Source organism: Chironomus tepperi, unplaced genomic scaffold, assembly GCF_022539635.2.
Source record: "Chironomus tepperi strain 1889 unplaced genomic scaffold, CSIRO-AGI_Ctep_v1 contig_177, whole genome shotgun sequence".
NCBI classification, from domain to species: domain Eukaryota; kingdom Metazoa; phylum Arthropoda; class Insecta; order Diptera; family Chironomidae; genus Chironomus; species Chironomus tepperi.
This window is the reverse complement of record NW_027226299.1, coordinates 1,702,525-1,715,218: the sequence shown is the minus strand read 5'-3', so window position 1 is coordinate 1,715,218 and position 12,694 is coordinate 1,702,525. Positions and strand designations below refer to the sequence as shown.

At 30.4% G+C, this 12,694-nt stretch overlaps 1 protein-coding gene across 5 annotated transcripts; it reads left to right on the top strand.

Moving 5' to 3' along the window:
• Positions 1-378: 378 nt before the first annotated feature.
• SerT (Serotonin transporter) lies at positions 379-11,601 on the top strand. Of its 5 annotated transcripts, none has more exons than XM_070639149.1 (13): positions 379-995; positions 4,005-4,612; positions 4,910-4,938; positions 5,003-5,027; positions 5,098-5,122; positions 5,187-5,274; positions 7,815-7,858; positions 7,928-8,094; positions 8,192-8,939; positions 9,753-9,795; positions 9,858-10,015; positions 10,074-10,241; positions 10,344-11,601. In XM_070639149.1, exons 2-13 carry the CDS (start codon positions 4,278-4,280, stop codon positions 10,419-10,421), a joined length of 1,908 nt encoding a protein of 635 aa, XP_070495250.1. In that variant the 5' UTR covers positions 379-995; positions 4,005-4,277; the 3' UTR covers positions 10,422-11,601. The 5 variants fall into 5 exon arrangements, with proteins under 5 accessions (XP_070495250.1, XP_070495249.1, XP_070495248.1 ...); XM_070639148.1 differs by having other exon boundaries at positions 379-1,003; XM_070639147.1 differs by having other exon boundaries at positions 379-1,049.
• Positions 11,602-12,694: the final 1,093 nt, after the last annotated feature.

Sequence of the window (12,694 nt, the reverse complement as noted above, 5' to 3'; positions counted from 1 at the left end):
TATAGAATTTTTTGAAGAAAATAATTGTGAATCAGTGTGACTAACTTGCAATATTGGTAAAAATAAATTCTATAAAAAGGTAGTAAAGGCGACTGTTTAGTTGGATACGGAGTGAATCCTAGTGATGCAAAAATATAGAAATAGTCGTCGAGAAACCTAGACTTATGAACAGGTGTTTCGAGTGTATTCGGTCAAAATTTTGAGATTTGCTAGAATTTTTTGAGGTTAGAATTTAAGTTCCCCGTGCAGAGTGTGGCTGGTCGACGTTATGTCTGGCAGTTAACTTGGCGAACTTGGTCACGAATAGTATGAGCAGAATGCACATCAGACCAATGTTTCGATATTTTTGGTAACTGATGCCAATCTATTAATGCTAAGTACCACATGCAGTGCCATCACATACAGATAGGAAGCAAGGAAGCTTAGTACTACTTAAAATATTAAATTTCAAACAAAATAATTAAGCTGTACGTGCAAAAAAATAAACAATTTTAATAAACTTATCGGCAGTGCTAACACGCCCCGTCTGCATAGTATTTGCTAGATATTTTTGAGACTTATTTTTTCGTAAAAAGTAAAAAGAAAAGCTATTTACTGCTACTAAATGCCAAAAGAAAATCTTCATAAACGACATAATAAATAATCTTAGTAAATTAAAAGTGCATAAATCAAATCCATTTCTCGTCCAGCTGATTCATGAGTGATACAAACTCAACATTTCATATGTTATCACATTCTTCATTTCCACACACGCTACATATGATCGCGTAAAATTTTTTTTTCTTTCAAAACACATTTTCTCTCCTTCGCTCGACGCATGAAAAAAGTTGCGCATATTTTACGAAAAATTTTCTCTACTTTTGTCCGTAAGAACAGTATAAAAAGGATGCAAGTGATAGGAAAATGATCAGTCGTTGTGGCATTAACGTGAGGTAAAGAAGGAAAAGAAAAAAAAGGAGTCAAAGTTAAAGTGGAAATAAAGTGAAGAACAAGAAGTACAAGAGTGAGAAGCTTTAATAGCTTGTGATAAATGGGATAATGGTCCCAATGTAGAGTAATTTGTCACAGAAATTCCTCAATAATCATTTTTATGAAGTCTGAAATGTCTTTAATTATTTATTATCATGTTTATCGCTAGTCGATTTTTATTTCAAATTAAAAATTTTTATTTATTTATTTTTCTTTGAATTTCCATTTCTCATGTCATTCTACTAATGTGGCAAGTGATGGCATGAAATAAACATACATTTGGCTTGACAAAAAACGAAAAATATTCTCAGTGATTGTGAATAAATTTTTTTTTGAGAGAAGCGACAAGAAAATTTAAAGAAAATGTTTTCCTAATTGATTTTTAATATTTATTTTACTATTAAGTGTCTCATGTCTGATAGTCCCACGTCTCTAAATGATATAAATAAATATTTTAAATCAATGTGGAAAATATTATTTTTTTGGCTTTTATTTGCAAAAACGCAAAAATTGTCACGTTAACAGTCATTAAAGGATGTCCTAAAGAAAATTTATGGGTCACTTTAAAGAGATGTGGAAAATTTGCGACTTTTTGATTCAGATGACTTAGTATATTTGGTTGATAATCTTTAGTTGTTGAATATTTCCTAAGGTACATCGACTTTTGATGTTAAAAATTGATTTTTGAATGTGTCAAAATTTTAAATTTGATAAATTAAAATCTAAGATCTACAAAAAGTTGAATTATACTCAATTAAATTTAGCTAAGAAAATGGTGCAATCACGATTTTCTACTATATTCTCTGAAGTTTGGTGAGAAATGAACTTCTGTCAGTATTCTTAAGAGATTCTCATCTTATCAAATGTTCAGCAATCGAATCCAAATCAACTCTAAATACAACAGTTCTCGAGATTTTTTTGTGTTCCAACATGTTATATCATAACAGGCAGTTGTAGCAATTCTAACTAAAACAGCGAAAAATTCGCTTTATTTTCCATCTTAAGATGAAAATTGGAAGAGAAATTTAATTTTTCTCAAGTTAAAAAAATGATTGAATTCAAAAAAACCACAGGAACGTCCTTCACATTCCTAAATTCATTCATATATCCATTCATTCATTCATTGAGGGTGATCAATTAGTGAAAGTAGAATGAAAAATTTGCCGTGTTGAAAATTACGTTAACGATTCACATAAAATGAAAATCCGGAAGTAATTTCTTTATGTTTGTTTGGTTTTTTATATATGTACACATACAATATTAATTTTTTTGACAACAAAGAAGCCTGAAGAGAGAAAAAAATCAATTAATATTCAGACATGTATGAGTGTAAATGGAAAAGAAAATTCACGCGAAAATGTGATGTTTTTCATATATTCATATTTTAAAGCGTCTAATTGCCATTGATGAAAGAATAAATGATTGTACAGCTCATAATTTAACACTAAACTGTTTTAATTGCTCTTGATTAATCCACTAGCTATCGTAAATGAGTTGCAAACATTAAATGAGCGATGAATTATTGCAATTTACAGAAATTTTATTACATATTTGGCATTGACATTAGAAAGCATATGTATGCATGCTGCCGTGATAACGTAATTGAGTTTAAATGCTTTATTCTATAGGAATAAATTAAATTGAGCATAATAATCATAGTTGTTGAATTTACATTCATTTATTTGATAATCTATTGTACTTATTCATGTAAAATTACTTATTGTGACTGTGAAAATCGAACAAAAATTTATTCTGGCTTTTTGGTTCCTATTTTCACTTTTCATGATGGTTAACCAGAATTTTTAACAATTTTCCTGTAATTTGCACCAATTTATGCCAGATAGAACAAATGAGATTAAAAAATTAAATCTACTTTAAATGCTCTCAACAAGGACAATTAAGCATAGGCATCTGTTGAATGAAACCAATAAAAAAAATCACAGAATATTCCTTTTTATCCACTCAACTATTAATATCATCAATAAATCCAACCAGTCGTCATTTCAAAAGATTTTGTTTGCACAGGAGATTTATGCATTTTTCCCATCATGTATACAGAGCAATAATGATGATTATGATTGCACTTCAAATGGCTTTATTCTTCATATCGACAACATTTTACTTAAAGGATTTTATTGCGGTTTATTTGTTCCACAAAATCTATGACAATTTTCATTCACATCATTTTCCTTTTAACAAACAAAAAAAGATGCAGGAATTGAATGTAAAACGTTTGTTAAATGAGGATGATGGGCGGAAATTCAAAAAAAGGAAAGTAAATTCCTTTGTACTTTACCTTTTCACTTGACCACACAATTTTCATTAAAATTAGATCAAGAAGAAAATGGAAATAATTAGAATGAAAAATCTAATTAGAGTGAGCTTTGTTATTTGGTTACTATTTTGTATTTTAAAGTTGATTAGTTCTCAAAATTAGAAATCAAATCCGAGATACTATTGTCTCGTAATTGTGGTCAATGTAGTTTAATTAAAACGACTTCCTGACGGATTTATAAATAAATGAGATGTTTATCTATCCGAGTTAAAAACATACTGAACTTTTTATACGAAAAGGGGTTTCAACTATGTACAATAAATATTATTCAAATCTCAAATGAACGTTATAACAGAATTCAAGAATAAACTGAACGAGAGTCCTATATCGAGCTCCTGGCTCCACCAAGAGTCCCATATTATAGCCATTTGGATGCCACATAGAGACGGCTTCCATTTGGTGTTAATAAATGAGCCTTAGCTTTCTGGAGCCATTTTAATTTGTGTCGCTCGGATACAATCTCTAAAGTCCCTAAAAAAATTGTAAAGACATTTCATTCTGTTTTGTCCTTAATTCCACTTTCATTGTTACCTTAAAAACTGATTCCATAATTTTTCCCTCATTAAGTCCTTCTAACCAGAAACTAATTAAAAGTTACATTTTTGTGGTCAACAAAAGGCACTTCAAAAATGTCATGTAGATCAAAAAAAATGTAACAAGAACAGACAAAAAAAAGTTTTTTTAATTGAATTTTCAACAGAAAACTCACGACGATGAGTAATGAATAGCATCGCCAAGTAGTTAATCAATAAACAGCAAAAAGAGTGAACAAGAAAGATTTTTATTTTTCATCATAAGCCAAAAAAAAATTCTTCAGTTTTTCATTTCTCTCCTCAAACGTTGCGGCTTGGGTGATAAATTTCGACAACATCCGTTAAATATTTGAGTCACAGAAATAAGAGAAACACAAATTGTCTTCAGCATCAACAGCCGTGACAAAATATTTCTTTGATGTGGATTCATCAGATGTAAAATGACAAATGAAAATACACTCGACGCCGCCGAGTCCACGACAAATTTAACTTCACCAGCAAAAGGAAAAATTCAGCAACTTAATCATAATGAGGTGAATAATTGTGATGATTCAACAGCTGATGGATATGAGACGTGGAATGATGAGAGGAAGGAAGAGAAAGAAAGCAATCCGTTAAATCCAAATGGATCGAATGGGACAAAAGATAAAGAGCGGGAAGAACGAGCTTTGATTGTCTCATTGACGCAAGGACGACCTCGAGAGACGTGGGACCAAAAGGTTGAATTTCTCCTTGCTGTCATCGGATTCGCTGTTGATCTTGGAAATGTGTGGCGGTAAGAAGACTTTTTTGTGTTTTCGAACATGCATGACATTAAAATTGACATTTTGTAGCCATATAGTCCAAAGATTTGACCTTTGGTCTTATATGGCTACTCATTAAAGTTCAAGATTCCCCAGTGACATATTTTCAATACTAACCTACGACATATAAAACCCAAAACATCTTAACATTTCCGAAAACTAATTACAAAACGTGAATTAGAGCTAATGACAACAATACACGAAAATGTCACTGTCATTAGCTCTTATATCTCCATATCAATCCTAATAATGTTTCTTTAATTTGCTAGGTTTCCTTATATTTGTTATCAGAATGGAGGTAAGATAGAAGATTTAAAATAAAAGTGAATTATTTTAAAGAAATATTCTAATTTTCATTACAGGCGGTGCATTCTTAATTCCATACGTGTAAGCTCATACATGACCTGACTGAATCTTAAATTTCTTTACATTCTCAAATGTTTTTTTTCTGATTTAGCGTCATGTTGCTGTTAGGTGGACTTGTAAGTTAAAAATCAAATTTAAGTTTAGCAATTTAATTTTAATTCCATTAATTTATCAATACAGCCACTCTTTTACATGGAGCTCGCGCTAGGACAATTTCATCGATGTGGATGTCTATCAATTTGGCATCGCATTTGTCCAGCATTAAAAGGTGAGTGATCAAAAACAAATTAAATGTTCATATGTAGGGGACTAACAACTATCAAAGGGAAAAAGCAACTAATTGTAGTTACATACAATTTAAAAATAAAATAACCGTTGGCATATTCTCAGCAATCAATTAATATAATTAAGCGTACTCCTTGTCTGTTCGTGACAATTAAAAAGTGTTACGAATTATTCAACTTAATGCGTGTCTCATCCTTTAAAGCTTTAACAAAGAATTCCCAATCAAATTAATTCTAAATTCACTTCCGTTATTTCTTAAACGTCTTTAAAATCTACACACTGCCATTATTTTTACGTTCATCGTAATATTATTCAGTATAAAAAGTGTTATAAAAAACTTTACCTTTTCACTCCTGAATGAATAAACGTGCTTTATTGCCTTCATATAAAATACGATTGCAGCACAAATTTTTCACTCCTATTTCTGTGGTGATGTGTCATGTAAGAAAGAATGAAAAGCATTTAACATTTTTTTCATAAATGTATCGATTTTTATAGAGATAATGAAGAGATTTTTTATGTTTCTGTGAGATACAGTAAGGAATTAAAATTGTTGAGACGACTCGACAGAGTTATAAGGGTCAAAAACCCAAAAATGTCAACTGCAATTTGTAAATTTTTTAATCAAGATGAAACGAGAATTGACAGAAAATTATGTTGGAGACAATTAAACACAATATGGGATAGTATTTTGTGTAAGGATGATTGTGATGACCTTTAATCCTTTTATCTATGTAACACAGATTGAAATTTCATCGCATTTATCTTAAATTGTGGTTACTTAATATCGTATTATACTGATTAATACTGCATGTATGTCTTTTGTGGTGGATGGAAATTAGGAACCTGACTGGCAAAGAGTTAGTTTCTTAATGGTACACTACGGTACCTAAAAGCAATTTTTGTCACTAAGCATAACTACAACTTTAAACTTCCTTTGAATCCTCACAATTCACATGATAAATTTGAATCAATAGACGTCTTGATTGCATTCTCTAATTTAATCAGCTGAGAGAATTTCTCACCCATTCATGATTTTAAAATAAATACATTTTAAACAAGCTACTGGATGTAAAATGGATATGACATACATTTTAAGATTTATAAAGTCATTGAATATTCAAGATGAAGAACTTTAAATTGAGATTAAATTAGCCATATCATTTTGGATAGACATACATGCACATCTTACAGTTCTATTATCATTGTAAATATCTTGATAATTAATCTTCAATAGACTCACTTACCACGATGAGTTTGTGAAAAAGTTGTCTATTGTAAGGATTTAATGTCATATGATATGTCCTCTATCTTAATGGTAAATTGAAGGACAAAATTTCCAAAAAAAACGATAATCTTCTAGTGAAGAAAGTTTACGTAGCACTTTTCAGGCCATGTAGATAGAAGTTTTATAATAGAATCATGAAATTCGTATTGAATTTCGAGATTAGGAACTGCTTTATAAGCAAACAAAGTGGATATGTTGAAGCAACAAGTTAAACTTATGGAATGTTTTGTTTAAATAAGAAATTGTAATACTTACAGACACGATTAATGCAATTTGAGATTGATAGACTTTTTGAAATGAATGTTCCTGTCATTTATAGCTTGTATGCTGATTATTTACTTAAATTAACAAATTAATTGCACAATTTTAACGAAAACTGAGATTTTATGAATTTTGAATTGGTTACTTTGATTGAAAATTTCAAAGGGTATTAAACTATGAATTTTACATTCAATTAAAACAAAAATCTCGAAATAATAAGCAAAACTGCATTAATCAGTCACTGTCTATTAAATCTCATCAGCAAATGACTGAAAATTCAAGAATTCAAATAAAATTTTGCATCGTTCAGGAATAAAAGACTAAAAAATCAAGTAAATCTCAGCAATATTTGAAATGTTGAAAAGTAAATTTAATAGAAAAGTAGAGCACACAGAATGGAAACATAATTATATGTCAAGTGGCTGAAGGATGATGATAGTGATGCTAACAAAAGCAACAGAAAAGGAAACTTATCACTAGAAGTTGAATAAATATCTTTTCTTCGTTTTAATTCTATTGCTATGTGGACAAGATATAGAGTAAAAGCCGTTAAATGTTTATTTTTCTACTTTTTCATTACATTTAACACACATCTAAGAGTAGTCGGTAGAGATGTGTGTAGACCTCTATGCTCCACATTTTCTTCTGTTCATTTTTATGGACATAACATTGCTTTAACATTTAACAGCATTTTCTTTTCTCTAACTCATCCTATTTTCAGTCACCTTAACTGATGTTTACTATTTACTATCCCTTCACTTTACTCCCCTCATGAATAAATTTATAAATTAGATGAGAGCAAGCAAAAAAAAAGAAAAAATATTCTTGAGAGAACTGGAAATACCTCAAGTTGTTGAATTGATAGGAAATAAATGTTAATGCATTTGTTAGTGTCTGAACAATGGATATATGTGTATGGATGAGCGTTAAATATACTACAAAATGTATAAATTATCTCATGCATTTCTTTTCAGGTGTTGGAATGGCAATTTGTATCATCGACATATATATGGGAATGGTAAGACATACAGCATAAAGTGAAAAAAGATGCTTAAAAATAAAGGAATTTAATTTAATTTATTTAAAGTACTACAATACGATTATTGGTTGGGCGGTTTATTACTTCTTTGCCTCATTCACAACGGAGTTACCGTGGAATAAATGCGGAAATGAATGGAATACACCAGCGTGTCTGTCTGTTAACATCTCAACGAACTTAACCAACACATCGAGTCCTGCACGAGAATATTTTGAGTAAGTAAGATACATACATCGCGATAAATATTAATGTGTACATACTTGAATTTCAAATTCATTCTCGTTAATCATTCTGTTAATTTCTTCTCAACAGACGAAATGTTCTTGAGCAGTATAAATCTAATGGATTAGAATATATGGGTCCGATAAAACCATCACTAGCATTATGTGTATTTGGAGTTTTTGTTCTCGTATACTTTTCATTATGGAAGGGAGTTAAGAGCTCTGGAAAAGCTGTATGGGTAACAGCTCTTGCACCATATTTCGTCCTTTTTGTTCTGTTAATCCGTGGTGTTACCTTAGACGGTGCAGATGAAGGAATTCGGTATTACTTAACACCTGAATGGGAGAAACTGAAGAATACAAAAGTATGGATTGATGCAGCAAGTCAAATCTTCTTCTCATTGGGACCTGGTTTTGGCACATTACTGGCTTTATCAAGTTACAATAAGTTCAACAATAATTGTTATCGTGATGCACTGCTGACTAGTTCCATTAACTGTCTAACAAGCTTCCTAGCTGGTTTTGTTATTTTTTCGGTAATAGGATATATGGCAAAGATACAAAATGTCGATATAGATAAGGTCGGATTGGAAGGTCCTGGACTTGTTTTTATAGTTTATCCTGAAGCCATAAGTCTAATGGGAGGCAGCACATTCTTCTCAATTATTTTCTTCCTAATGTTAATAACCCTTGGTCTAGACTCAACATTTGGTGGCCTCGAAGCTATGATAACTGCATTATGTGACGAGTTTCCCGAAACAATTGGAAAACGTCGAAAGCTGTTTGTCCTAGTTCTACTTGCATTTATCTATATCTGCGCTCTACCGACAATGACATATGTGAGTAATTTTATAGATTGATTCCTTAAAGATTTTCTCATATTGATAGTCATTAATTAAATGATTTTTCATCGAAATGATTCACTTTTCAACTCAATTAGATTCTCCATTTCACTCATCATTAAGTACGATTATAGTACAAACATATTTTCATTCTTTAAGTAGACATTTATCGGTAAATTTTCATCTATGGATTAAGAGTTGTGTTGATTGTTTGCTTTAGAAGTTGGAAAATGAGTCGAGGAGTCCATCACTTTGGGTTAGATGCTCATAAGTTGAAAAATGTTAAGATTTGGAACTTCTTGGCTGTTGTAACTGCTTTATGCCGTTTGGGAGATTCGTTTTTATACTTAATACTTTTATGATATGCTTGCTATGGCTTAAAAATAAAAAAAAAATAATTAAATATGGAAAATATTTAAAAGTTTTTGAAAATATTTTTGAATTTTAAAAAAGTCGTTAAATTTTTAAAGCGATGCTTTATTTTGTCACTCCGCCTTAGTTTTCCAACTTAAATCTTACGATTGTTTCACAAACAAAACAAACATATCCACAAGTTATCGATTCTTTTATTTCACACACGATATCATTGGAATTACAAATTTAATTTGCACTAAAACCACATCTAGAAGCAAAAATTCAACACAAATAAAATCAAAATAGACAAAAGGCTTATAAATAAAACATTGACCATGAGCATGATGAGTGGAAAATCGAATTTATCGGAAAAACAGATTTTTATGGCTATCAATTTCTATTTACTGTAAGCGATTTATGTATGAATATTCACTAACTATTTACTTTTAATTAAAGGGTGGCGTTTATTTGGTCAATTTTTTGAATGTCTATGGGCCAGGTAAAATTTGATCAATATTGCTGATGTTGCTAGAACTGAACTGTATTTATAAATTTTTGTAGGTCTTGCGATTTTATTCGTCGTCTTTGTTGAGTCTGCTGGAGTCTTTTGGTTCTATGGAGTCGATAAATTTTCTGCTGATATCGAGCAAATGCTGGGACAAAAGCCGTCATTATATTGGAGAGTTTGCTGGCGTTATGTATCACCGACTTTCCTTTTTGTAAGTCTGACATTACTTATACATTGTGGACAGTCTTACTAATCTGCTGTACTTTCAGGTTATTTTGATATTTTCAATCATTAATTCAGGAAATATGTTAGGAGATGAATATGATTATCCAGACTGGGCATTTCCTTTAGGATGGGTATTAACACTTTCATCTGTGATTTGTATCCCACTTTATATGATTTACAAGTTTGATAAGAGCAGAGGAAGCTTTAAGAGGGTAAGTAACTTCTTTGAATTTTAGCTGTTGTATGGTTCAGAAATATTTCACATTGCATGGTTCAAAACCCTACAAATGTTTTATTTTCATTTGAATTTCCAGAAAATAAGAACAATGTTCAAGCCAGAGCCTCTTGTACCAATGACTGGTCAAATTAGCACAATGATTAGCACCGTTTGACAAGGCATACAAACAAGTCAGAATCCAACAGTATAGGACCATCAACAACAACATCATAATTGCTATCTAAAAATAAAATAATATTAAAATTTGATAAGGAAAGTTCCCAACAACATTAGATGCTAACTGAGATGATAACAAATTTTTAGAGTTAGAATGTAACAGGAAAAAAATAGAATTTTTTGCTAAATGGATGTTAAGATTTAAGAGTGATTGTTCCTAATATGCGAATGTTGAATTTGCTATTGAGATGGACGAGATGAAGAGTTTTATTTTAGATGAGAAACAAAAAAAAATGGAAAGAATCTATTTATTCTAGTCATAAACTGTTGTCAATGTTGCAAAATGATTTTCTAGAGAAATTTTTAAGTAAAACATTCCATTTTCATATTGAAAGCTTCAAATTTAAGGAAGAAAATCCCTCGTACAACGCAAAAACGTAAAGGATATGATATTGAACCAACACTGCATAATATATTAATCTACATTATATCAAATGTTTCTATTTATAGTGCTTTTTGCATTCAAAAGAATTATTATTGATGAAATTTCGTATTAATTGGAAGTATATGAATCATATTACTCAGATTAGGATAAAATATACATTTATACACATTAATTAAACTGCTATGAGAAAACAATAAGAAATTGTGGACGTTTCAAGGTTGCTGGAAGTTCCTAAAATATTATTTTGACTAAAATTTAGCAAGTCTCAATCAGAAATCATTAAATTTACCAAAGGAATCTTTTCATTCACTGGATCTGAGATCCAGCCAACTAATGCCATTAGACTTCCACAACCTTGATAAAAATTAATCAGAAATTATAAATATAATTTAAAAATAGGAAAAGGCTGGGAAAAATGGCAGCATGCAGGAGATTTCGATTACAGCCATATCGAAATTTTCACATAAGCCATTTCAGGAACGACTATTAGATATTATGGAATGTTAAAATTCCAAGCAAACTTGAACGATTGTCGAATTTCATCGCAGCTATATGATTTTCAAGTCGTTCAAGGCATGCAAGGAAGTTATTGTTTTTCGGATATATCATTTGTTATTATTGTGTCTATGTTCAAATGCTTTCAATGCATTTTTTCACAGCCATAAAAACTGCATTGAAGGCATTCATGAGATATATAATGTGTTATAATAAAGAGATTATTTTAATTTCCTTAGATTGTGACTGTTTTACTGCTTCTTATTTCAGAAATTTGATGAATACTGAATGTGTCATTTTTGAAATTGTAGTCTTTACTGTTTATAGGGTGCTTCATTACTGTATATTTACATCTACCTAAACTGAACAAATTGTAACGTGACTGAACATGTTTATGCTTAATTTTAATGTTCGTGGGTCATTAAATTTTTTACAATTTGGTCGTGTATTTGATGAATATTTGTTGGCATCATGTTCCTACATGCTTCACATATCCTACAATACTCTAGAAAAAAGCCTCAAAACCTGAAATATTCTTAAATCCTAGAAACAATTAATTAAAGTCAATTTAATTATGTTTACATAGTTTTCTCACAAAATAAACCAACTCTTTATTATTATCTTGGTAAGGTACATCAGAAATTTCATAGACTAACAAAGTTGAAATAATATTTTAATTATTTTAGAAAAATATTGAGGAATTATGAAAACTCTAGTATTTATATGGTCTTCATATAATTTGAAATAGAATTTACACTGGTTTTAATGGAATGTTGAGGATCAATATGGCTTTAAGACATTTAATCGTATTATTTAAATTTAAAACTGTCGATAATTATATACTGGATTAATTCAATAGATTTTTAATTATATTAATTCATTATTGGACTGGTAATTTCAAGGGTTATTTTATGCTTTTTTAATTCATGATTTTCATTAATTCACTATGTAATTCATGTTTAATCTTCAAATTGAAGTTACTTACTGTTTTGGATTATTTGGCTTGTAGTTGCGGAATCCTTGATTTGCATTTTCATGGAAAGTATATCCATCAGGTCCTGGCTTACGATAAAATCCATGTCCATTCCCATCATTGAAATAACGAGTTGGTGCTTGTCCATCTGGACGTGGATTTGTGTATCGATATTTCCCATTATCATAGGCAGTATATTCATTGCCTTGGGAATTGGTGCCTTTGTTATGAATGTTGCTACCGTTCGGCATTTTTGCGGATCAACTGGATGATTTAAAACTGTTTGATTTAATAAGTATTTTGACTTTTTGGTTAATTTTCTTTTGTCTTACCACAATATCTCAGTCTCTAATGTTCA

Coding starts and splice junctions, on each gene's coding strand:
- SerT (XM_070639149.1), top strand. CDS start 4,278: ATGACAAATGAAAATACACTCGACGCCGCCGAGTCCACGACAAATTTA. Junction 5,123..5,186: donor TGTTGCTGTTAGGTGGACTT/GTAAGTTAAAAA, acceptor TTATCAATACAG/CCACTCTTTTACATGGAGCT. Junction 8,940..9,752: donor CTCTACCGACAATGACATAT/GTGAGTAATTTT, acceptor TTTTAATTAAAG/GGTGGCGTTTATTTGGTCAA.